The following is a 27,027-nucleotide window of genomic DNA, read 5'->3' on the forward strand; positions in this document are numbered from 1 at the left end:
GTCATGTGACACTGACAGGAAAACAAGAAAACAAGAATGAATTTAAATGAGAAAAAAAAATGGAATAATTACAAATATGGACAAAAAAGGCAAAAAGGTTAAAATTATTTCCATACTTATGTGTAGCTGTCATCAGAGCAATCCCTCAGAGTTGAGATAATACTGTATCTTTCATTGAATTCAGAAACTCTAATGCACTCTCTCTTTGCTGTGCTAACAATAGTTCGTCAAATGTAAGCAATGTACGTTGAGTATAGTTTATTGCTAGTGAAAATCACAGAGTAGTACCTTCCTAAAAATGTAGAGCCCTCTGTAAAAATGTACCTGATATTTATCGTGTTTTTTTGCTTGTGATGCGACTGAATGACAAATGTCTATATTTCTGGATTTGACCTCAATTTAAAAATAACTCTTGATAATAATTGTCTAAGTAATCCTAAAAGGATCTTACATCCATGAGTGTTTTTTTTTTTTAATCAATTATCTTGGTTTCTGACAACTCCTGTCATGTGAAGAAAAAAATGTTTGTATCAACAGGAGTTGCTTGGTAACAAAATCCCCCTATCCTTTTGCCTTGTCTTGTGTACCCTGACTGATGAGCCCTCAAGTGTGTAGAAAACATATGCAATTGTTCCCTCAACCATACAGTGTGCTTTTTCTATGTGGCATTTGCATAATACATCCACGACTACACATTTCAGAGGACAGAACCCATATACTTACGTTGATGTACATGCACAAGGGATTTCATCCAGATTTCATCATGATGGTCTAGTCAGACAGACGGGGGATGCTCATCTGAATTCATAATCTCTATCTCTTTCCCCCTCTGTCTCCCAAACGCATGCATGCACTGCACAAGATGTTAAAAAACTTGATGCATATGGCATTTTGCATAAAGATAACACAATTCTTTGTTGTCTCATTCTCTCCAACCGGATATTGACTTCTTTTTTTTTTCAACTGGACCATTTTCAGACCACTATTAGGTCAGAGTTGTTCACTCCCCCAATTCTATGCAATGTTTTGATATGTGTGTGCAAGTGTTCAGCCAGATGGGCTGCGAGTTCTACAGAGCTCAAGGACAGTTTGGGGAGTGACTCAGTCAGCAAAGTGCCTGAGCCAGCCAACACACACTGTGAATTCACCAGTGACGGGAATAATGGGGCCTGTTGGGAGCTGGGCGGGTTTGGATAAGGTTTCCCTCCACTAACAGAAACATTTATTTGATTTAAAATTGATTAGGCTGTTCAATCTGGAATAAACTTGTGCTGATGTATGTATCCTGTTCGAACAACCTCAGTACTAAAAATAAACAAAAAACATCTGCATTATCCATAAACACAAGAAAAATGTCATGTTCAACTCTGTATTGGACTGGGGCTCTGGCTAGTGGACTGCATGGGGGAGGGTTGCAGATGGGGGGGGTGAGGTGGGGTGAGTGATGGGGTGGGGCGATCAGGAGAACACAGGCTGCTGGTGCATGCTCCGCATTCCTCAGGTGTTGTCAGCATAGCTTGCTCAGTAATTGCCTCTCTGTGAAAACATGCACAAAGCTGCACTTTACTAGCAAACCATGAGGCAGTGACCACAAAACTGTGAGGGGAGATGTCAGAGTCAGACGGGAGTACATTTATATTTGCATTCAGGCACAATAAGTACAGAATTTTTTTTTTTTTTTTTTTTTTTAAAGGGTGATTGCACCAGAGTAAAAATATGTTATAAAGTACAGGCATCCGTAGCTGTACTACATGCATGCAATACATACATGCAGTGCAGCTGTAGATGCAGATTGTGGCTACGTGAGAGTCAGCAGCTTCATTTATGCAGCAATACATCTTCTGTCAAGGATATGGGCAGGTTGGGTAATGATTGTAGCCAAGCAGACCTTGGCATGTAAATCTGGTGGTGTGATACAGATGTGCAGTTGCAGAGATGGTGGTGAGCCTTCACACAGAAATATCTACTAACTTTACATACAGGAAGTCGATTCTTGTCATTCTCTCTTTGCAGGCTGGATTTCATCTTTCTTGTTTTTTTTTATTGTTGTGAGATGTCATCACTTTCATCATCGATAGTAACAGAAAAATCAGGTTCCTCCTGTCTGGGAATGCCTCTCTCCCCCTTCTCCTCTCCCTCCTCCGCCCTGCTCTGTCTCCTTGGCTTGGCTCTCTGAGAGCTGAGGGATTGTGTGCAGATGTGCCTGGAGAGAGGCCAGTCCCTCTGCCCTGGGAGAACATGTGGTCTGGGAGTGTTTACGCTGGCACTCTTTCAAGCTGTCTCCCACACAGCATGCTGGCGTCTGTGTCTCTCTCTGATGACAATGCTCACCCCTCCTCCAACTAACTGGGCATTCTCAGGTTGAGGTGACACCAGCAATTATGCTGTTGACAAACAGGAGAGAAAGCAAGTAAACAAAAAAGTAGACAAATTTACTAGCGTTAGAAAAAGTGAGTTTTCCAGCAAACTTAAAAAGGAGTATTATTGAAATACATGGAATGATGGTTTGGCTTCAGGAAAAAAAAAGAAAAAAAAAAAGAAGTTAAATGACTACTATTTTCCCCCTGTCTTTCTTTCTTGTTTATATTCTGTTTTGGTGCTTGGAGTGAAATGCGCTTGGATTAAACAGATATCCAGACACTTCAGGCATGTTTTTCACAGATTCTCCACATACTTCAAATTCTCCCCTGTGATTCGGGCTCTGGGTAAACATCTGTAAGCTAAAAAACCTCTGAAAGGAATGCTTATTCCTCACACTGGTGGCAGCAACATTACACTCAGTTTGCCGAGTGTGAAATACACACCTGTTGTTTTTAGTACCCATGATTAAATCTGAGTGGGAGAAGGGGACAAAAACACTGCATAACATTGGCAAAAAGAGTCATTTATGAGCATTTCTGTTACCAATCTTTCACAGTTGGGGCAAAGATCCTCCCAAGTTCTCTTTTTAACCAAATGTGTCTTTGATTAGAGATTTCTCAGACGGTGTATTTTGTAAAATCTTCAAAATATTGTATCAAATTGCAGGATTCTTTTTGTTATAATAGTAAAATGAGTTACAGGCTGTGTCTCTCTGTAATGTGAACAGTCAGTGCCCCCTGCAGGTTTAGATGGTTTATGAGACTATACAATCATCTATTCACAACTCCATGGAGTAATTTCAAAAAGATTACATGTTGCTTGTACAAAGCTATAAACTTACATGATTTTGTTTGCATTGTGGAGGATATGTCAACAATGTGACCTATAACAAATCTATAATTTTCATTGAAAAAAAACTCAAACTGTAAAATTTTCATAGCTGAACTATATTATTCCTGTAAAAGTGATTTTTCTTCCCCTTTAACTTCTATTAACTGTTTTGCTATTAATTTCATAACTTCAACTTAATTGTTTTCTATAAATCCAGATGTCCATATGGATAATTATTTTGTATACACTAAGTAAAGCTATTTGGTAAGCTTTATAAAAACCTTACAGATCTTAAAAATCTCTTTTGCCCACTGGAAATACGTTTGGCCTTATCTCTGACTGACATGGTAATTTGTTGAATAGATGAAATCTTACTGTTATCCAAAAGCAACTGGACATGTTTCAGTTTCTTGAAGATGTTTCACATGTGGTACATGTAATGCGCAACTTTTCTGGATGTCCTTTCATATTCATATCACCAAATGAAGGGTCTTTCAGATGAGAGGTGAAATGTCCTCAAGAAACTCAAATAAGTCCAATTGCCTTTAGATAGTACTTACACTGAACATGACCTGAATGACTGAGAGTCTTCACAGACATAGAGATGGGATCTATAATCAGATCGATGTAGGTTTTTTTTTGGTCCTTAGTTTTGTCCAAGTAATTAAACACAGTAAGCCTATATTACCAATACATATTCGGACTATTGTGCATGCTCATCCAAACACGTAGAACATTTCCTTACAATCACATCGATCTCCTTTTTTGTATACCACTAGGGGGCATGATTTAGTGAAAAATGGCTAAAATATAGTTCATTGCACTTTCTCACATTGTGTTTTTTTTTGATTTTGACCTGTAAATTAGGTGTAAATATGAGATTACGTGATGAGATTACAATGCGAGACCGCCATTTATGTTTAAAGGCAGAGATTCATGTTGTTGTAGTCACTTCTACTACCTTTAAGCGGCTGAAAATAAACGTAAATGGTAGGGAACGTACTTAAAATCACCTTAATGTTCAACAACTGTGAAGTAGCTGTTTAATTATCTGTTTGAATTATTATTATTACTTCTTGCTTTACTTTTATTTTGTAGCTAGAAAAAAAAACAAAAAACTAGAAATAGCTCACAAATATTGAGCCAACATGGCTGATCTCAGGGCGCCAGTTGCAGCTCCACCTCTCTCTCTCTCTCTCTCTCTCTCTCTCTCCCACCTCCACAGTTTGTGAAAAAGCTCATGAAATAGGAGAAAAGGAGGTGTGTTGGCGCACGCGCAGACCCGACTGTCGCTAAATTATACCATTTTTTTTTGGAGGACTCGAGCTTTTACGTCACGGGCTCGTCCACGGTGCTGGGGTTTGAGAGGCTGACCATCCACTCATGCTGCATGCAAGCACGGGGAGACATTGGCGCTCCGTCGGAACGAACACTTTTCTCCTTTCATTTTTTTTTCCTTTTTTTTTTTTTTAGTTTGGCACGGAATGAGATGAGCGGAGCCGGCGGCTGCAGGGCTTGTTCTGTACTCCTGGACGATTGTGGTGGCATGGTGTGGTGAAACACAGACACCCCCCCGTCCCCCGTCCCCCCCCCCCCAGCAGCAGCAAGCACACAGAGACAGCGGTTCCACTGTGCATCATGTTTGAATGCCGATAATCAATTAGAACTATACATGACTGTGCTGCTACGTTGCCTATAGCCGCATCGGGCTGTAGCAAGTCTCCTTTGATTACAGAAGCCCGTCTGAAGCGGACACCGTGCCGGTGCTCGGGGTGCAACTGAACGGACGATCGCACCCGGACCATTGAGAGGGTTCGGATGAGGCGGTCGATCGGGCTTGTTTGGTGTTAGAAAACCAGCCAACTTTTCATCTTTTTCTTTCTAACAGCAGTGCCGTCGGGCATTGCTCAAGGAGATAGCGATGAGGTTGTTGTACTTGGGATTTATACTCTGCTTGGAGATCCTCTCTCCTAACGGTGCCACCGTAGGTAAGGAAAAGCCTGTTGTGTTGTCTTGCATTGTGATACTCGAGAAAAGCGTGAGCACTTTCCCCCTGCAAAGCATCTGTGCACAGGCCTGTGTTCACCGGAGTTGGAACCAACACCGCAAATAGGTTGTCTTCATAATAACACAGTGTGCCACAGCACGCTCCTCAGAGGGAGAGATCGATCATTAGGAAAGCCTTTAATCAGAGAAAGTAGCGCACAAATAAGCAGTGCGCTGATTGTTTTTGGCCTAAAATCTGTCTACGTTTCTTAGCGGTGCTCCTGTCTGAGTAGACAGAAAGGGCCTCCCTGTGAGGATAGCACACACTGAGGTTAATTCACTGTGGGCATATTCAGCAGGTAAAAAGGCTATCGCAACACTTGCATGAACGACCTATTTACACACAACGACATCATTTCTGATTGACTGCGACAAAATGCTCATATCCCTATTTTCCAAAATAAAAACCCCTCCTCATGAATCTTCTCTGTCTGGCTACAGCTGATAGCTACCATTCATACCGAACCTGCTGCTTTTCTTTTCAGAAAATCGGAAAAGCACGCTCGACTTTCACGTCAAACCTGTGGGAGCCGTCGCTCAGCTCAGCTTTCATGTTTGTTTGCCGTTTCTTGACGCATATGAAAACAACAGTTGAGTGTGCTCGCTCTTAATGGCGTGGCTTGTCCCGACGTGTAGCTGCCTGGGAATCCCAGTTTATTAGTGACAGCCAGGTAGCCTACTGTCTGATAGTGAAATGAATAGTCGTGCATTTTATCCTCTTACGTCCCTGGAGCTCCTTAATACTCACTGATTCCCTGGCAGTAATAGTGAGGTATCAATTGCACCATTGCTCCTGTAACAATGCAATGCGAACCTGTTGAGCTTGCCATTCTTTTTCTGGAGCACTTGAAGGGAAACGGGAAGATACAAACCAGCACATCTATTGACACTTTGCTATGGATATATCGGTATTTAAATTGATGTTACATAAATAAATAAAGAGTCATGCAGGAGCACTGATCTCCAGTGTCACATGCAGCGCTGACCTGACTGTACTGCACATGGATACATATTTGTAACTCTCACTCTGCTTTCTGAAGTGACACATTAAAATCTTTATTTTGCTACAGAAGCCAGCTCCTACTATTTCCGCCTGTGTAAAAATAGAAGCCTGCTCTGCGTTAGAAGATCTTATATAAGTTTCATTAGATTTTGATGGAGGCTGCTCAGAGGGAAAGCCATAGCTGAGGTTACAGGAGTAGGCAAGCTCCTCCCCCCTCCTCCATCAGTATGTAACATCTGGACACAGGGAGACCATTAATCCAACTTAGATGTGACTGAAAGGGTGGAGGGTGGGTGGCTGAAGAGCTGGGGACGAGTGAGGGAGAGGCAAAATGAACCTCACCAAGAATCAGTCTTGGATAGTCTGAAGCTGACACAAAGTTACATCACAGGGAGTCCAGGGGTGGAAGCCAGAGGCTATATGTGTTATGTCATTATTAACAGTTGATTTACCAGCTTCCCATTGGAGCAGTGTGGGACCAAGAGGGCAAAAAGTGAGTGGGATACAAACCCTAAGACTGGTCTTTTAATACTTTCTAGATTGGTGAGTGGAAGGTCAAAACTTATCAGTTAATTTAGTGGATAGATTCCTTTGTTATTGGCCTTCGGTGGTGATGATTTATTATGGCACTTAAAGGTGTCATCCTTCAGACTGACACAATGTAGTACAGCACAATGCTCAGGGCCTGTTAGTTTTAGTGAATAATGATCATATCAGAGAATATGAAGAAATGTGAACACAATTTAAATTGATTAATGCGCCTAATGTGTGAATATTGAAGCTGTAGCCTCAAAAAAAGAAAAAAAATGACCATCACAAAGCTCAGTGACATATTTTGATTGCTTGTTTTTTTTTCATCTATTGGCCTAAAACCAAGATCTTTTTAGTTCGTAGTCACAGTCAGAGACGGAAAAGCAGAAAATTGTAACATCAAACATTTTGTATTTTGTTAAAAAAAATTATGGAGATATGAATTAATCGGCAGCTCTTTTGATAATTGTTTCCGCAATTTTTCAATCCAAAAGGACAAAATACTTAAAAGTTCCAGCTTCTTAATTGTGAGGATTTGATGCTTTTCTTTGTTGTATTTGCTGCTTGTTGTTGAGGTTTTGGACTCAAGACCAGTAACATGAAGGCATCACCTTGGCATCTCAGAATTGCAATAGGAATTTTTCAAAATTTTCTATCAGCATATAGTCCAAGTGGTTAATCAAGAGAATTAACCTGTGTCGATTAAGGCAGTTGCTAATTAATTGGTGGGCAACTAATTAAACAATTAGTGTATAATTTTCCTATAGTTGATATTTCAGTAAATGTAATGGGAAATAAAATAGGTTAATAATGTCAGTGAAATAATTTTGAGAATAGGGTTGGAAAATCGTTTTGATTTTTTTTACTCGTTTTGAAATACACACATACCACATTTCATGAAGTTAAATGGTACAATGTTAAATGAAGCCTCAGGTATTTTCATACAGTTAGAAAGTATTCTGAGGTTACATGTATGATCTCAACAACCTTTTGAGGCGGAAGAATCCCGTTATGTTGAAATGTTTAAATGTGGGTCATAGGCTAAAGAGGTTGAATTCCTGAGGAGTCTACACTCTGTTTGCTTGACCCTTTTAATGGAACGTTTTCCTCAGAACTGTCACTGGAAACATCTGCTGGAAAAATTCAGCATCCTTCATACAAATTCAACAGATAATAGAACTTGAATTGCTCTCTTCAGCCTTTTCAAGTGGAGGTCACTGGGGAGTGGTTATTGTAACTCAGTACACCTGAGGCTGTCTGTTGACTGCAAACTTATCAGGTAACACCGATAATCACCCAAATGATTTTCTGCCATTCAAAATCTTCTCACAAAGATAAATGAGTTGGAAAAAAAAAAAAGCATAAAATATTTGGACAAAAAATAAATAAATAAATCGCCGGGTGTCTTGATACATTCTTTGGCTTCTGCTTGAATTTTTATTTAAAGCTTATGTGCAGGTGTTTTGCATTTTGGTCCTCTGGACTGAGTGCAAATATTTGTCAAATGATGATAGCAGACAGAGGTATTCCTCACTGAAGTCTGTGAAAAGATCCCCTTTTATCCTTCTGCTTCCTGAACTGCATTGCAATTATCTGTGACTAGAAGGTAAAACCAGATTAACATAAATGTCTTCAGTGTTGGTGCCCACACATTTGAAGGCGTGAGACTGCAGTGTTTGTTGACTGAATAGCAGGAGTGTACTGTAATTGATGTTTTCTGCTAGCTACATCACTGTTTATCCTGCTTAGCTCATAAGACCCCAAAAAGGAATGGATTGGCTTCTTGAACAAAATATGGAGTGTGGGTTTGTGTTAATTCAGCTCCATAAAATTCACTGGCTTTTTCCTTTGACTAAATCAGACTCTCTGCATTTTCACTTCCCGATCCTCTCCAATGTTAATATGACAACATCTCTCAGAAATGATAGTTTCTTTCATGCATGCAAAACATGAACAAAATATATTTTAGTTATAAGAACAAAGTTGTTCACATGTTGCAAAGGGTTATAGTTTTAGCTTTACATCTGGAAAAGCTGTGAGAATCCTGGGTTTGTGCCTTTTGTTTTATTTAGTGGTGAGCTCATCAGTTGACACTTCAAGCTGACCACCTAGCGTGTCCATTTTTGCAGACTGTGTCTCTGTGTTGATCTTGTTGGCTTTACTGGCTCATGTACACTCAGATGTTGGTAGTGTTGCTGGCTTTGCACTTGACTGGAGAACCGGCTGATATCAAGGACCTTTGGCGGCTTTCACACCTGGTTGTGGAGAGCATCTGATATACGGAGATAAAATTTCAATTTCATGCACCGCTGCAAAGTGTCAAAGCTGTTTACTTTAATGAAGGTCAAGGTGCTTCCTCTCATTGGATTGCGACTGTACATGTGGCAAACTTTTATAGAGTCTGTGCTGTGGCAAAGATGCGGTCATGAGTAAGCATAAACCTTATTCGGATCTAGGACATGGCAAACCTTGGATAAAAAACAGCTAAGGAATGTTTAGTACAAAAATGAAAAACTAAAATGATGAACCTCTCGATATTCAAAATTTGTAAGGTTTTTAGATCCAGCATTAAAAATATCTACATAATCATGTCACATTTGAGGTTGGTCAAAGACTGAGGAAATATTACTGCTTGTGGAGTATCACCCAAATCATATATGATATCAATTTGTTGTGAAAAATGTTGACATACTGGTGTAGATATATCTTTAATATCTGGATTCTGTCGGTTATATCGGTTCTCAAAGTCTTGAAATAAAAGCCCTCTTCAGGACACTGCAGACCAATGACCTCTGGTCTCCCTTGTTAGAAGTGAACTCTGTTCAGCTTTTTGGGCTTATATTTAAACATAAAGATCACATTCACTTTAGTTTGAAAACTAATATTACTCACTTTCTCTGAGAATGTAAAATTTAGTAATGAGTTGGACTTAGTCTTTGGTTCTCACCAATACGATCAAGATTGAAGGTCATGTGTAGTTCTCAACTTTAACTGTGCTTGTCAAGGTCCACAGTTTCCACATAAAAGAAAAGTAAATGGCGAAAAACTTAAGAAATCTGTACGACAATTATTCTTTGTCCTTTTAGTCACATCTAAATTAGAAAACTTGACTCATCCCTGCTGGCATTTTTGCACTATGTGCTTTTTTAGACAGTCCAAAGTACATTGATGGGAAGTTGTGCTCTTTTATGTTTCAAGTTTTGTGATCTCACCACTGAACAAATATGTCATCTGTTAAGATGTGAAGTGGATGACAACTCATTTGTGTATTGTTTGTGAGTCATTCCTAGCAATTATTGAGCCAGTAACATTCCTCCCTCCTGCCTCCTTTAGAGTGAAGCTAATGAGGGATTCATAGCGATCCACTCACATTAAATCACAGAAACAATCATTCATCAATTGAAGTACGTTTTCTTATTGAGTAACCTAGAGAATTTGTTCCTTACCTTTTCGTGGTAGTGTCAGAGGACCGAGGCAAGCCAGGATTTACAAGCATCTGAGTTGCAGTGAATGCCTCAATTTATGTGGTTCAGCCCTCATTTTGTGGCTCCCATATTCTGTTTTCATAACAGCTGAATCTGGGTTGCCTTTTCCTCTGTGATTGCACAGAGCTGTGCTATGCAGAGACTGCAGGGTGGGTGTAGAAGAACTCTCCTTTGGCAGCACCGTGAGCCTTTTTACATTTATCTTTAGGTCAATCCATCACACTCACTCACAGTGTATGTCTTTTACTGCATTGCATTTTACTGCTCTGGCCTGTGACACCCTGCAGAGCCTCATCAGATTACCTCCGGGGTCAAAGCTGTACCCTTTTGTGGTGCGATGACACAAAAACAAGGCTTTCAAAGAGTAGGTACGAACCCACACTGCAGTCTTCTGCTGATTATGCATGTTAACCCTCTTTGAAAATGGCTATTCTGGATGAGAACTCAAATAGCCTGTGGACATGATACTGTATGTGCACTGTGAGCTGGTTAAAGTGCTTCAGTGCTTGGTTGTGACTCGGCTTGCACACAGCTAAGTGGTTGCCCCATGGATTCTGAACTTTTGCACTGTGGACCCATATTTGCACTATGTTGTCTGTTTTATTGTTTTTGTTGTTGTTGCATGTTTGTGCTTTTCTTGTTTTGTCTTTTTGTTTGCACACAGTGGGCCTGTGAGAAAAGTTTTTTGTCATATGGTGGATTCATGTTAAAGAAGTTGAAGTTGTTTCCACTGGATGGGCACTGCACAGTGTGGCCATTTGAAGAAATTAATTGGCTACAGCAGTGGCTCAAGCAGGGCCTTACATGAAATAGTGTTTATCACACTTATACATATGCAAGCGTCCCACACTTTCTGTCTTCTTACAGCTAAAACTCTCTGGCTTTTGTTTAAAGAAAGATTCTGGTTTCCATCTGAATAATTAATAAAGTGCAAAAATTCAGAATAACGACTTCCCTCTGCCCTCATATTCTTCCCTGTGGTCCATGTTTGATTTTAATTGTTACTTATAATGCATGGATTTCCTTGCTTTGAAATCCTGCCTAACTGAGCACAGATAAATCACTTCAAACTTGACCTCAGGGTTCTAATTACACAATGTAGTCAGGTCGTTTTTTGTTTTTTCACTCCTGAAACACTCTGGAAGACCGGAGTTCCACTATGGAGAACCAGGAAGGGTAGAAGTGATAGATGATGGGAAACAGTCCTGGTTCCATTCAGACTTCCTCATGTCACTGCCATTACACACAGTGAGACAATCAAGACCCATTTATTTATTCATTCAAGTCATTTCATGTTCCCATTTGTACCGTTATCTTTTAACAGCATTTAATAGAATCCATGCTCCATTGCTCAGCCTCAAAATTATCCACAAGGGCACCGGAGAGGGGTTGAATACCAGGTTGTGCTCGGTTTTAGAGGCATGCTTGTGAAACAAAATACAATTTCATACATAAAATTGTTTGGTGAACATTCCAGTTGAGTGTGTGCCTGTAGAGAGGACACTCATTACTATGGTGGTGTGTTTAACTAAACCAAATTTGCAATACATATTACAGCCAAATATAACTTTTTAAATCATGAAGCCAGTCCTCTCACAGTTTGCACTCACTGGCAGTCTCACGGCAAAGAGAAACAAGCAACAAGTACTTTTCCATTGAATTGAAAAGCAAAACGGTTTGGTATGTTTAAAGTCTAACTGTTTATCTGCAACAGATTGTGTTTTTGAAGCAAAGCTATACACATGAAACCAATTAGAAGGTGCTGGAATGTGCTGCATGGATCTGGAGTTGATCTGTAGCGCACGGATGGCTGTATAGAGGCAGACAGATTGGGGGGTGGGGGGGAAGTGGGTCACTGTTGCGTCCCAGCTGGTGATGGTGTTTGGAGGCCTCCATCACTTGGCTGCTGAATTGGTGCCATTTACTCACCGCCCCGTCCTGTTCCATCCCACAGACTTCCTTTTTGAACAATGAGGTTGCTTCAAGTTTTAGGAATACATAAAAACAAAACAACTCTTGCAAATGAACGGACGGATGGCCTTGAAAGTACTTTATTCCTTTTATTGGCCACTCAGGAGGGACGTTTCCATAAGAGCCAGGCTCTGTGTACGTTTATGCATTTGCTCATTCACTCGTGTTTAATGTTTTTTGCTATGTACAGCGCTTGGGGGCAATTCAGTGTGCACTGTTTAGACAGTGCCGAGCTCCAGCGGTCGAGCATAAGGAAATACAGTGTATGCTGCGTATAACTGGCAGTATGCTCAAAGTCAAACCAAGTCAGCCAACTGGAGCCTAGGCATCAACATACCAGGAAGTAACCCAGTGATTTATGGCATTATGTGTGTGTCAACTCAGGATTTAAGCATTTGTTCAGTGAATCATTCAGTGACAACACTATGGAGGAGGAGCTTGTAAGTAAATTTAGCGTCTCTTCGACAATGATGCTCACCCCTCTGTTTCCCTTTAGAAGACCAAAAATTGGACAACTGCAATTGTTCAATTATAGAATTTAAAATATAGCAGGTAAAAAAACAAATACTTTCTTTCAGCTTTATGGTACTCTATCCATTGGTTTCATTGCTTAATAGCCAGAAGAAATCCCTTGAGTGTTGTTTTTGGTCAGTAAAATGGCACAGCAGATGACTTTTTTCTTGATTTGACAAGATAATGAGGAAAGAAGTTAGAGTTACAGTCTGTGACTTTCTAATTTTGGCACAAACATGCCCATTTAGTGTCCTTGAATTTCTCGTTCTCCAAGTAAGAGCTGGAAATCCATTTGGAGAAAAAAGTGATTATTTGAGTAGAAGCACGAATCCTGTTTCTGTCGGACAAATATTCAAGACATTTTCATGGAGTACTGGCCGTCATTTTTGGGTCAACGGTCCTCTCACGGACTTTCTCAGCATTTGCATTTAATGGGTTTACCATATCACTCCCCCATAGAGATATTTTAAACGGAAAACAGTCAGTGCAACAGATTGTAACTACATCAGAGTGAGAGAGATACACATTTCGGGTTTGTGGAAGACAGTTGTTGTAAAAACATGCTTTAAAAAAAAGACAGCCAAATAAAGATTTTTGTACATGGTGTAATTTGTCCTCAGAAATAGAAACTCATTTTCCTACAGAGCCTCCAAAGTTGCCCTAACTAAGTCATGGTGTGATATTCAAAACTCTTGAGGGGTTCAATTGAGGCTCTGAAAAGTTTGTTTTCTTATTTTCTCTCTAATTAGATCCATTTTTGCCCTAATATATACCCACAGGATGAATGTTTTTTCAGGGTATCCTGATGTGGAAAGGATGTATTTTTTTTTTTTTACGTCTGATCTTTTTTTAAAGTCTTAGGCAACAGAAAGTGAAGTTATTATTTTTTTTTCTTTTATGAAAATGTGATAATCCTTTTGTTTGTTTTGTGGTTAGAATAATTTACTGCTGTGGGATTTCCTACCATTTAGTCAGAGCAGTGTGATCAAGTTGCCATTCAGCTGTGGCAGGAAATGCTTTAGTTGGAATGGCATTATCAGGAGGGAACTCTGTCGGAGGCGAGCACACTGGGCTCATACGAGTTCATGTGAGTAGAGTATGCACCTTGATTCAATGGGATTGGTGTTTGCTGTCGGGCCAGTCCCAGGAGACTCAATAAAGGCCTTTTTTGTTCCCTTTTGTAGGTAAAGTGGACACAAATGGTCCAACATCCGAGTCTGATTTGGACCCCCCAAAAATCGTCAGCATTTTGGCAGTAACTTTGGAAAAACAGTGACTTTGCAGGCTGAATTAACAATTCACATCTCTGTTTGAGATATTTCACTGGGCTTTGAAAGAGGACTGCTGAAGGGGAGAGCTGGCAGTCTTTCCCCCAGTCTCCAACCCCTCCTCAGCCACAACCTCCAATTAGGCTCTGAGGTTCTCCCCTCTGCGGTCATTTCATGCTGGTGTGTAAAGCGATGATAAAATTAGAAGCCGCAATGTTTTATTTCCAGTTTTATGCCCACTCATAGGGAACAACTGGTTCAACCCAGCTGCTTCACACAGCGACCAGAGTTTAAGGGAATGCCTTCACATAGCAGAGGTTTCAATGCTTCCACTCATTCCAGCTCAGGGCACAGTCAGTATGGCTGCTCTTTAGGTTGTTGGTTGTTTAGGCAGATTGAATGGCAACATACAAATCCTGTGTTTTTACCACCATTTCAAATGTACCAGAACATTGGTACACTGAAAGGAAGCAAAACTAACAAGCTGGCCTCAGGCCACGGCTAGCCTCCCTCTCATTCCTCCACCGAGGGGTTGGGTGTGTGCATGTTGTCTTAACTGAGTCAGTGGTCTCTGTCCATTTCTATACACCTCTCTCGCACTCTCATCTAAAATTTAGCATCCTGTCACAGCCTTATGACATATAATACACACACTGGAGTACGATGTCTCGGGGCTTAGTTTAAATCTCAGTCTCTTGCATTACTTGTATTTTATTTTGTAAGCTTTGCGCCTGCCATTGTGTAAACAAAGGACCGGGGCTGCATTTTAAAATAAAGCTCTCTGTCTTTCTCTTGATCTCCTCAAGTATCAAGGTGTTGTTCCAATAATGGGGATGCTGTGATTTGATTCCATCAACGTTTTAGCTTTAAATTCTATCTACGCAAATGCGACTCTCGGAAGTCTTATTGTTTGACTTACACGTGCACGTCACTGTCACATGAAAAAAAGACCAGGGTCTAAATCCCTTAGTCTGACAGTCAAAAGGAACGTGATTGCAATGATACACCAGCTCCATGCTCTCTTGTGATTTCAGTCACATCCTGGCCCTCTTGCTGTGCTCCCCTCCACCACCCACCCTAAACACCTCCCTGCCTGCCAAGTGCATAGGGAGGCAAGTCATCCAGGGCGAGCAAGGGCTCAGTCTCTGCAGAGAATCACAATGAGACCTTCGGTGCTGTCCTTCCCTGGGTACTGCCACACAACAGTACAGTGACAACAGCCTCCTCCCTGAAATGGCCTTTGTGGTCTTTTTTTTTTATTGTGTGTGACATTTTCACATAAAGGAAAGCATTTCCCCTGTATATATTTGGCAATGTATTTTTTATTCCTCTTTATACTGAGGAGAAATGTTTCCGCCAGCGTTCTCCGTGTTAACTTCCACCCTGGTTGGGTTTTAATTTGGCTGTTTTCATAAAGGATTATGTAATGATCTTGAAAATATACTTTTATTCCCTTAATTATTGCGACTGTGTTTTAATATTACACGATATATTTTTCTTTCCCATTTAAAGGGCCAGTTCAACTAAATTACAAAGAAAACCAAACCCCTTGTGACCTGTCGCCATGCAGACAGCTTCAGCTTCTCTGTGACCACCTAATAAATAGTGTTCCACTGATGGTGCTTGAAGCATTTAAACCTAATGTTTTAACATTTCAAACAAATCAGACCTACCAACCTTCTTTCCACTAAAAATATAATCTTTCATATCCTTCATATATTAAAATTCAAGGAACTTTTTAATCTTGTGGCAGGGTAGTTTATTTTCCTTCCTGGCTGAATTGGGATAGAGGATGAAAAAAACTAAGCAAGTGAAATCAAAACTGTCTCTATGCCTTGATACCATGCAGTGTCGGTAAAACTCCGTTTGACCAGGGTTTTTCTAAGTTAATAGCGTGTCAGCAGTGTCAGACTGCTGATGGGTCATGAGCCTTACTGTGGTGCTGCTAGCCTGTGGTATACCTCAACAATCTGTGCTGACTTGCTGCCCAGAACTACCGTGCTCTGCAGTTTCCCATGGGTCAGATGGTGATTGAATGCCCAGTTTTGTCTCAGCCATGACACATGAAAGAGCCTCTGTGGTGAGAGTTGAAAAACACCTTAAGGTTAATAAAAAAAAATTAAAAAGCAGAAAGAAATGAGATGTCCTTAAGAAGAGAGGAAACCACAAACAAACCCAGAACTACAAGGCACAACTGTTGCTTGTAAACTTGTAGAGGGTTTCTTTTTTGCCTATGGCCCTTTTGATACAAAAACATCATTGTAAACTTGGGTTGACCCTTACATGTTGCTTTGCCCCACTGAGTTAAGATCTACGCTGCTTGAAGTTGGAAATTTCTGATGTAGATTCTGCACGAAAGAGAATTGTTGTTGAGAAGTGCTAAAAAAAAAAAAGAGCTTTCATGGTGTTTCTTCAATTGGCAGCATGAGAATTACGTGTCTTTTTCAATGCGTGTGTGATTTAAAAGCATTTTCCAGTCACAGTTGCTTTTCATGATGACACATCATCTTTTCCCTGCTTTTTTTCCCCAGTTCCTATACCTGATGACCATCCCAAAACTTGCAGCTCTAAGCAGTTTGTATGTAAGGACCAGGTGACCTGCATCTCCAAAGGTTGGCGCTGCGATGGGGAAAAGGACTGTCCAGATGGCTCGGACGAATCGCCAGATATCTGTAAGTGTGCCCACATGAATAGCTACTAAAAGTGTCTCTCAGCAGGCTTGTGTCCTCAGCTCTTGTGCTCTCTCCAAGCTGTTCAGGTGGATAAGGATTATTAATGATTCTACTTGGCTTTTTTTCTTGAGATATTTTTCTTCTTTGCTAATGATGAACCTTTCAAAAAAAATAAAACTTGAATATGCTTTTTCTTGTATATATGCCGTCACTGTGTTGTTCCTTTACATGTCAAAATTACTACCTCTAAATGGCTTTGAAGAGACAACAGGACAATGTTCAGACGGTTTAATTTGGGCCTGAATAAGGAGGCAGCTTATGCCCTTTCTCCAAAGGACGCTGCTCGGTTGAATTATGGCTCTTATTATGCGGCGGTGTTTGGTCTGAGTGTATGGAGATGTGTCTGCTCTTGTCTGGCCTCTTGCGGGATCTGTGCAGTCCCAGTGTCTTGTCCCAGCTGCTCACATCTGTCAGCCTCTCCGTCCATAAACTCTCCCTGGTAAAAGCCTTCCCTCTGTTTATATGCAGGCACTAATGGTGATTTTACTGTCTGTATGTGCCACACCTCACATCTGTCATGCCACAAGCATTCGCACCATAGTCTGGCACGCAGAGACAAGCAGCTGACACCCAGCATTAAGGGACTTGTTATTGTGGGAAAAACACAATCAACTATTAACACATAGCATTAGGGACTGAAAATATGTGAGACAGCAGAGGGTAGCCAGATTTATTATTGTGCTGTGGTCATCGACGCATAGAACATAAACTGTAAGTGTTGGAACGGGAAATGTTAAAATTAGTTGATCAAGTAATCTTTTCTTTTTCTGTATGAAGTATTCATTCTTTGAATTGATTTGGTCTGAAGATGGATTGACAAACATTTTCTGATTCAGATCTAAAATTAAAAGGTGAGGCTGAAAAGAAAATATTCTGTCATCTACTTCCTCTATCACTTATATTCATAGATTAATACAGATTTTATAGTAAGAATAAAGTTGAACTCATTCTTTATAAAGTTCACAGTAAATTTAGTTTATAATAAATGGCTTGAGGGTTTTTCAGAAGAGAAGAAAATCATCAATTTAGTTTTGTAAATAACAGCAATCACAGGCAATTGTAGAACTTGAGCAATTGTATTTAAGTGTGCTCCACCTAATTCAGTCAAGCAAGCCGCGGTCATTCAATTTCCACCGTTTACTGCAAAGCAATTGAACTGAGTGAGTTTTCCGTGGCACCTATGCAATTTGGTTACACTGACAATGGTGTGATTCATCTTCTGCAGGGAGAGATGGAGAGCAGTGTTTTACCAAAACATCAAGATATGTTCTGCTCAATTACACACTTCCCATGGGCTCGACTCTGCCTGTCGTTTTACCTTTAGTTAAGGAGCTCCTCCATTCACATTTAGTTTTTGAGGCACTCATGATAAATATCTGTTACTGCAATTAAAGCACTTTCTCCCCCGTACAGCGCCATGTGTTTGCCTAACACGTGCAGTCAAAGGCAAGGCGCCTTTTAAGTATCACAATGAAAGGCAGCCAGCCTGTGATTTTATCCGCAGCCGTATAGTTGATCCAGCCATTAAATGTGAGTAGTGTTTAGAATGGAGAGCTGCAGATAAAGCTACAGAGTGAATGGACCTGAGCCAGCATAGATGGAGACAGGAGAGTTTGGAGGAGGTTATTTAAAATCCTCCTCTGACTCAGAGAAAGGGAAAAGTATTTTTCTCTTTGTCCTAGCTTTTCAATTCAGGGGGTGAAACAGTTTGGAGGTCATTGGCCCGGTTACTCCCCAACTGGAAAGCATCATGAGAGGCAATCTGACCAGAATGCTGTAAACAAGGCTGAGCTCAACTGAGCTGTCATGGAAATATTAGATAAAAAGGCAGGCATTGATCCATCTTAAAGGGGGACTGGACTCTTGATCAACTGCAGAAGTTTTGTGTTGATGCAGTTTTTATTTTTTTTAATTTTTTTTTTTAAAGTTTCAGCTGTTATCATTCCATCCACTGCTCCTTTTTTATTTGCTGCAAAGTTTACAAAAGCAGTCAAACTTTCATTTTGAAATGTATATTGATGACAGTCACAGAATTCAAAGAAATTCCCCACTTTCTAGACTTTGGTTCCAACATGCCCCCAAACCACAGTCTAATTTGGTGTGTTAATGTCGATGGGAAATGGAGTGGTGCCTGCCACTATAATTACAACATTATCCCCAGTTCAAGTTAATTACTATGTACAGACTTGGTTTGCAAAGAGTACGCACAGAGATATCGCAAGGCAAAAACATTTCTTCCGCCTTTCCCCTTCCTCTGATCTTCTTCTGCCCCCCTTGTGGCGTGTGGACTTCTGTATTGCCCACAGACTGTTTCACTGACCAATATGGAGCCTGGATTCTAACATAGATTTGTACATCATTTGAAAAGGGTGCTTGTGAAAGGCGCAAATAAGAATCTCCCTTTATTATTCTAGGCGTCCTCAAGCTCAAGTGTTGCCATGAAAACCACATAACTCCAGCTAATTTGGCTCAAGCACCAGTTTTGTTTCTTGTACTGTGAATGCCACCTGTTTTGTTTACAATGATCATGAATTCACTTGCTGTCAGAGAGGTGGGTGTTGTAAATGTGTGCCTTTGTCTGGTGTGGATCTTTGATCTACACCTCTAGTATCCATGCTGGAAGTAAGTGTACTCTTCACTATCGTACCGTCTGGAGGTCTAATTGCCTGTCATTTCCAAGCCATTCATCCAGGCTGTAATTATGTTGAAGAGCTAAAGACAGACTTCTGCCACAGTAGCAGTAGCAGTATATTGCATCTCATGAGGGGTTGACATGCTGTGGTAGTTGATGATGCCGGGAGGGGGGGGGGGGGTCAGAGTTGTCTGTTTGCATCCTTAACCTGTCGTAAAGTTTCCGTGGCAGAGGGATCGGGCAGTTTATTTATGAATGTGCATTTTTATGGATCTGTTTGAGTTGTCCTCATAAATGGACCAGCAAGGTCTGGACAGATTGCCAGCTGTAGGGCGTCAGACCCCCAGTGTGCATCTGGCTCTCTAAACCCCCAGTACACAGCCAGATAGCCATCAGCAGGCTGCCTGTACAGACTTCTCTCTGCGTGTGTGACCCTGCCATCCTCTCCCAGGGACTGCACTGGCTCCCCCTCACTGCATGGCTTCAATTGGTTTCAGACAAGCCATCTCACCTCAATTACATACAGGCTTAGGGCTCAGGAAGTGGCTCACATGTGCCCTCGGGGCAGGAGTTTATGCTGTGTGTCCCAATGATGGTGCTCTGTGCAGGACTGCTACTTTTTTTTAATGCTCCTATAGGTAAAGGTGGTATGTCGTCAGAGTTATGTCAATCTAGCACAGAGAAAGGGGTGAGGATGTTGGTGTTCTGCTCGTTTTATATAATCAAAGCTTTTTTTTTTTTAACAGAAGCTATGCAGACAGTGTACAGATGTCCACACAGAACAGATGAGGTGGGCCAAATAGATGCTGGTTGCTGTCAGTGTTTATTAACCGAGTCTGGTTTATGTTTGTGCGCACAGCTCTCCACAAAATGTCCTTTTAAGACTACGATTTAATTAAATACCAGAAACAAAAGGAATCACATTCAGACATACTGTAATGCCTTCTAAAGTTCTCTGTCACTCATTACTGTTTTTGCAGTTTCAGATCAGTGTCACATCAGTTAACAGTTTAGTTATTTCATTACTTTTTCAGCTCTGTGTTTCTCTGATTTTTAGTTGTGGAGAGACAGGAGAGAGTTGTAATGAGGCTTTGATGTTTAACAACGTGTTGCTAAAGGTTTTTAGTGTAATTATCCTGTCAAATATTTTACTTTTAATGTTGCTTCAACTTTCAAGGCTTCTTGGTCACAGTTTTTTCAGAATGCTATCATAAAATTAAAAAGTGCTGTGTCACAACTTTGATTCCATTTTGTAGCTCTTGTATTTTTTTGTTTTTTACAGCAACTGCTCCAACAACCACTGACTCTTTCTGTCTGTATGTCAAGTCTGTATGCAATTATGAGTCTTGCGTGAACCACATTCATTGTGGTTGAGCCAGCGAATGGGAACAGATGTTTGAATGAGCCTAGCATGTAAGCACTTTCTTCATCATGAGAAGCGCTTGCCATGAAGGAATCCTTTTCAACATCAAAAACCTTATGCAGCAATTGTCCGCCCCTAATTCTCTGTTAGACTTTTTAGCCCTCTGATTTAGCATGAAAATGTTCACAGGATGACTACCAAGCAGGGGGTGAAATGCATCTCAGTCATGCAAATACACTCCCTTTCTTTCCCTATGCAGTGTTATCCACTTTCACTCAGGGAGAGAAAATGAGCTGATAACTCAAAGTAGTTAACGCTGGTAAATAACAAGACTCTCCCTGCGCTCACTGTCAAGTTGTCATTAAAGTAGTCTCCACTGGCTTGTAGAGGTAGTGCATCAGACACACACATATTGATTTGTTTTCCTTGTTGATGCTTGAAAGTAATTTTGAGGGGATATACCTTGGAATGCAGCTTCATAATGAAACTGAAGGACCCTTTGCCTGAAGAGGCTGCAATGTAACCATAGCCAAAACTTGACCCTTGAAACCAGACACACTCTGCATCATTACATTTTCATGTTAAGCTTTCAGTAAACATATTTTTTCATGTCAGTTGTTTTCAACTGGACAGTTTGCTCCAACATACTGGAAACTTCAAATAGTTTGTAACAATATTGCCACGACACTCTGGTAAAAGTACCGCCCAACACACAACTATACCATGTCCCTTGGCCCACATACATAAACTCTGGCCAATGTCATGCATGTCATGGTCTGTAGCCGAGCTGGTAGGGATGTCTGATGGGAAGATTGAGTTATCATCTCCATGCAGCTGCCTGAGGTGGCCGTGGGCCACACAACAAGGTTATCTGTCCATCTCTTGCCCTTGAGCCCCCTCTGGATGCTCGCCAGCCTGGTCCTTTGCCGGGCCCATCTGCCTGTCATGCCTCAGCAGCCTCTCTAAGACGACCAAGGAGAGCTGACCGCTGAGGTGGTGGGATGGGAGGCATGGAGCAATGGGGAGACGGAATGATTTGACAGAAAAAGCCTTTGTATTGGAGAAAATGAGCAGATTAGCATTTTGGGCTGAGGAGGAAAATGGAAATGGCTTTGTTAGGCTCTGATCCTCTTTCTATAGAAGCAGCTTTTTACAGTAAAGTTGGGGAGCGGGAGCTCTTTCATAGCCTATAATCAGTCATGTAGCTGTAGTCGCAGGGGGCACCAGGCAGGGGCAAGAGGGTCTGTAGTGGCAGTGGTTGACACACTGCTTCCACAGAGGAAGGAGCAGAGCCCTGTAAATCCCTCTGGTCTGTGGCCCTGAGCCCTCCTCAGCTTCACCAGCCTATCAACAGACCACGAACACGGGGCTTTCTCACGCCACGCAGACACCACTTCCCTTTCTCTGCTCCACACCCTGTCTCCTTCTCTCCATCTTTCTCTCATCTGTCCTCTTTGTCTTCCTCTCTGCTAGCTGGAAAAACTCAAGTCATCTCTGTTCCCCATTACATTACATTTAGCTGATGCTTTTATCCAAAGCGACTTACAACACACCGATGGTACATCATCGGGGAGCAATTTAGGGTTCAGTGTCTTGCTCAAGGACACTTAGGCATGTGGACAGGAGGAGCTGGGGATTGAACCACCAATCTTCCAATTAGTGTGCAACCCTCTCTACCGACTGAGCCACAGCCAACCTCATAACTTATGTCCAGTCTTTCCTCTTGGCTGCAGAGGTGAATTGTTTGTTTTTCTGTGTCTTTGTAAGCCACATACTTTAGTTTACTTACTTTGATGACTTGCATGCAGTGGCACTTTGATTTTAATTGAAGCTCAACACGGCACTGTCAGTCTGTGGCAACTCATTTAATGGACAAGCAGATTTATATTGCTGATTAATGAAAGCATTTAGCTTTAAGTAACTTTAAGATCAAAACGTGTCTGGAAAATGTTTGCAGATTGTTAAACCTGGATCAAATTAAGGTGAGGTAATTATCATGATTTTCCTGAAGATTCTGTTTGGGAGCAAAAAATGTAAAATGTCTGTAAATTTGCCCAAACTACTTGTGACCATAATTAAGTCTGTGAAAAACACTGAATGTTTTTTTTTTTTTTTTTTTTTTTAGCTTGAAATGGCTAAATTCACTATTTATGAAAAAGTTTATTATTAGACAATATTGTGACATGGATACAATGTATTAACTGTCTGGGATACACTGATTGTATGCAGATAAGGGGACTATGCCATTAGAGTTTACATGTGTTAAAGTTGGATAATCCATCCATTGTGAAACTTATGAATACAATTTTTTGCAGCCATTTTTTAAGCCTCCATGACTGTGTTTGATACTTAAAAGACATGTGTTGGGTGAAGTATCACTTTGGCTTTATCCTGGGCAGAATCTGGATAGTATTATAATTTCTATACAAGTGAGATTAGATACAAAAAAACACACTGTATGATGCAGTTGTTGCAATTTTTATATGTTGTGTTATGATGTGTCTTTATTGCTAAGGTTATTGTTATTCATAATCATATCATAGGATTATGGTAAGCCCAAAACTAGCTCACCACTCAGTTTGTGCACCGTGAGCTGTAGCTTCCTCAACCATGTGCTTGTTGTGCATGCTGCTGTAAAGTGTGCTTCCAGAGTGGGGAGAGTCAGCCAGTGGGCAGGCCTGCCTGTCACTCTGTACAACATATTAATTCGAACTGACAGCAGACTTTATGTGTGTCAGTCAGGGGCTGCCATGGAACCCAAAGAGCAGGAAGAAACGCAGGCTTTTATGCTCAGGACAAAAGATCGACAGGGGATCTAAATTTAAGGTCATTGCATAACTGCGGGATGGGGGATGGTGGGATCCAGAGCTTGAGGTGTTGGAGGGAAGCACGCATTAGGAGAGAATGTCTTTCACATCACAGCTGTGATGTCTCGTGTCCGTAAGACAAACTTAGTGGAACCCACCACATCTGAGGGATAACGGTACTCTAAATTTTAAGGTGAGGAATTACCTAAAAATCTACACTGTGCTCAGGGGAGATGTGTAATATTGTCTTTGCACAAAGTCATATTTCACTCCAAAGACTGAACGCTGCAATAAGTTTCAATGAAACTGAGCATAAGTCCTGAATAATGACACATAGTTTAAAATGTTTTAATCATGAAGAACTCCACTACAAATTTTTTATGTGATTCATAGAGACTCCGAAAAGTAGATTGGAAAGAGGTTTTCACAATTAAGATCCCAAAGGACACTACGAGGATATGCTAATATCACTGTTAGCTGATCACACAAATTAAGGTCATTATCCTCACTCTGCCCTCTAATAGGTGTGAGGGTTGTAATTTCCCCCTCTTTTTCTTTGTCTGTTATCCACTGCGCTGCAAGGTTCTTACATTGTTCCCACTTGCAGTCCTTTGTCTTCAAGGCTGCCAAACTCCCTCATGAATCTGTGCAATCCCAGAGTGAAGCAATATAATAACATTCTCAAAGAGTGAAAATAACAGAAAAAGTGGTAAACCACAATGTGATAGATCTTCTCGTTTGGCCTCATGCAAATCCTAGCAGTGGCATTTTTTTGTAAGTGTAGAGTGAAGAGGCGCTTTTGACTCAAGGCAAGGCCAGAGCACAGGAATTTGCTGTATTAAGTGTGATAACAAAAGCATGATTGACTTTTTCCAGACCACAAAATCATAGGAACATTCATTACATTACATTTCACTTAGCTGACGCTTTTATCCAAAGCGACTTACAATAAGTGCATTTCAACCATGAGGGTACAAAACCCAGAACAACAAGAATCAAGAAAATACAATTTCTTGAAGAAAGCCAAACTACAAAGTGCTAAAAGTAAGTGTCATTTTAAGCGCTACTAAAGTGCATTAAATTTTATTCTTTTGTTTAAACAAACAAGATCTCTGTTAGACTCTTTGCAAATGCTTAGACATGAAAAAACAATGCTTTGTAATGACAGACCACCTGATTGAAGGCAGAAATTCAATATTCCCAAGGCATGTGTGAGTGGCTCCAGTTTTCATTCGTTTGCACTCTGCATAACAGTGAAAATGATTGCTGTAATTTCTTTGGCATAGAATAATGTGAATTCATAGAAACTAGAGTTTCTGATGTGAGGTAAAGATAAGGTTAAGATAAATTTGCTGTGTTCAATGTAAACACGCTCAGCACTGATTTCACAGCGAAGGTATAAAGTAACCGAAAATTGGGGGCTTAATCTAGAATAATTGATGTTGTTTTGGAAAGTGTTTTCTGAAACCGATATTAAATGTGGATTAGTTACTTCCCAACAAAAGAGTTGACTTAGAAAAAGTTAAAGAAGATCATTTCAACCACCTGTGTCACTCCTCATTAGTGAGAGTATACAGTATGTGCCTGAAGATACTTATTCATGTTGAAAATGATGACAAAAAGCTAAATCAGAGATCAGAGTTGTAAAAGACAGCAAGACAATGGCTGCAGGAAAAATAAAGTTTCTTTCCATAAACTTTAGTGTTTAAAGTAGAGACTATATTTATGTGAAAATGGCTCAACAGCCCCATTAAAAGTACATTTTGAACATTTAGTTGTTAAGGCCTGCTGTTGTATCTATAACAACACATTATCTTAGTTCAGTGCTCACTATCTTCTCTCATTTCAAGCCACAAAGAGAATGGACAAGAGCCCTTCACTCATGAGTTGCAACTTTGTACCAGCCAACAATATTTGAGAAATGCAAATGTTAAGTGTGTACTTCCGGAACATAAATAACAACCCAGTTATTTCCTCTTTTGTACTCCTCAGCATCTAGGTTGAGAAATTGTGGTTGGGAACATGATATTTATACAATATATACAGTCAATTACTTCTGGGATTTTTCCACATTCATTGATGTAACTTATAGCTGGTTTAGCCTGCAGATTCATGGATCTAGTTGTACGGATCTTTCGGTTCAGAAAAGGTGCTGCAGACTTGATGGACTATTTCACATACTGTTGCATCACTGACACAACCTAAATCCCAATGTGACAATGAAAGGCAAATAAAAACTTGGGGGGCAGGACTTCCTGTTTGTGACAACAGGGCAGTTCTTAGCTCTAGCAGTGAAGATATCTCCTCTTCATCCTGTCTGTAACTATCATGAGGCTCATCTGTTAAAATGTTAAACATGCCTCCTTGTACACAAAAAAAGTAGAATTGTTTTTAACCAGTTGTAGCAGGTCAATCAAAGCCATCAGTTTATATGATCTGTTATAAACCAATAATCTAGCTGGAAAACCGGATTTATGATTACAAACATTTCAAACATAACAGCACAGAGAATCAGTCCCTAAAAGCACTTATTCGGTCACAGTTTTACTGTGTCGATGCTATGAAGTACTTAAAACCAGAATGGATTCTCTCTAAATACCCTTTTGGCCCAGAGTATTAATTCTGCTGAAACATTGGAGCTTGGAGAGAAACCTCTAGTTTTAGAAAACAAATTGATCACAGCTAGTTTATTTAGGAAAAGAAGAAGAGTTTGAACCACTGTAAACAAATCAGTAGCAGGACTTGACACCACCTTGTGTCGTCTCTCTGAAAGGACTGTATTTAGAGCAAAGTTGTCCAGATAACTACGACACATACTGAAACAAATCCTAGTTTGGTCCAAGGTGCCAAATGCCCGTATGCACGCCATCAGCTAAGGAACAGTGCTGTATGCATGTAATGTGTGTATGCGTGACAGTTCTGCTGTAGTCTTTCCCCTAAGCTTTTCATAGTAAGACTCTGCTTTCACTGATGATGACGCAGAAAATGGCTGCTGCCAGTAAAAGGGGCTCTTATTGTAATACACTGCCAGCAACTTCCCCAAACTAGAGCAGGGGGTACAGGGTCCGTCTCCATTGTCCCTCCTGCAAAGTTATTTAATCCTCCATATTGTCCTTTCTATTTAGTTTTCCGCTGCTGGTCCCTATTCAGCTCCTGCCAAGGTATTACTGTGTTGTGGAACTCAAACAATTCTTTCTGGCGGTTGTGTATTGCTGGCAGTTGTTAGTGTGTTTCCAAAAATGTGTTCTGGCTGCTGCCTGGCCCGTGGATAGGTAGAAATGAGTGTAGGATAAGAGCTTGTTGTGGGTGTGATGGAAATTAGAGATTGGTTAGTTGTCTTTTCAGTGTCTTGGTAGCTGCAGAGCGTTGGGACCTACTTCCCGGTTTAGTTTAACAGGTATGCAGCCGCCATGGTGGTTTATCTGTTTATCTGCTCATTCCTCAGCAGATCACATTTTAAGAAGTAGGCTCACACAATACATAG

General features: G+C 40.7%; 1 protein-coding gene across 2 annotated transcripts in view; it reads left to right on the forward strand.

Annotated features, from left to right (window-relative positions):
* The first annotated feature begins 4,569 nt into the window (after positions 1-4,569).
* Positions 4,570-27,027, forward strand: part of LOC138614433 (low-density lipoprotein receptor-related protein 1-like) — an 85,350-nt gene continuing 62,892 nt past the window's right edge. For both annotated transcript variants that reach the window (XM_069687903.1, XM_069687912.1), the window contains exons 1-2: positions 4,570-5,180; positions 16,541-16,681. In XM_069687903.1, the coding sequence (XP_069544004.1) occupies positions 5,114-5,180; positions 16,541-16,681 (208 nt within the window). In that variant the 5' untranslated portion in view covers positions 4,570-5,113. The remainder of the gene's footprint in view (positions 5,181-16,540; positions 16,682-27,027) is intronic.

The sequence above is a fragment of the Brachyistius frenatus genome, unplaced genomic scaffold (genome assembly GCF_029030835.1).
Source record: "Brachyistius frenatus isolate BFR_SWC_R1_liver_20210118 unplaced genomic scaffold, ASM2903083v1 Contig_6, whole genome shotgun sequence".
In the NCBI taxonomy this organism is placed as follows: Eukaryota; Metazoa; Chordata; class Actinopteri; family Embiotocidae; genus Brachyistius; species Brachyistius frenatus.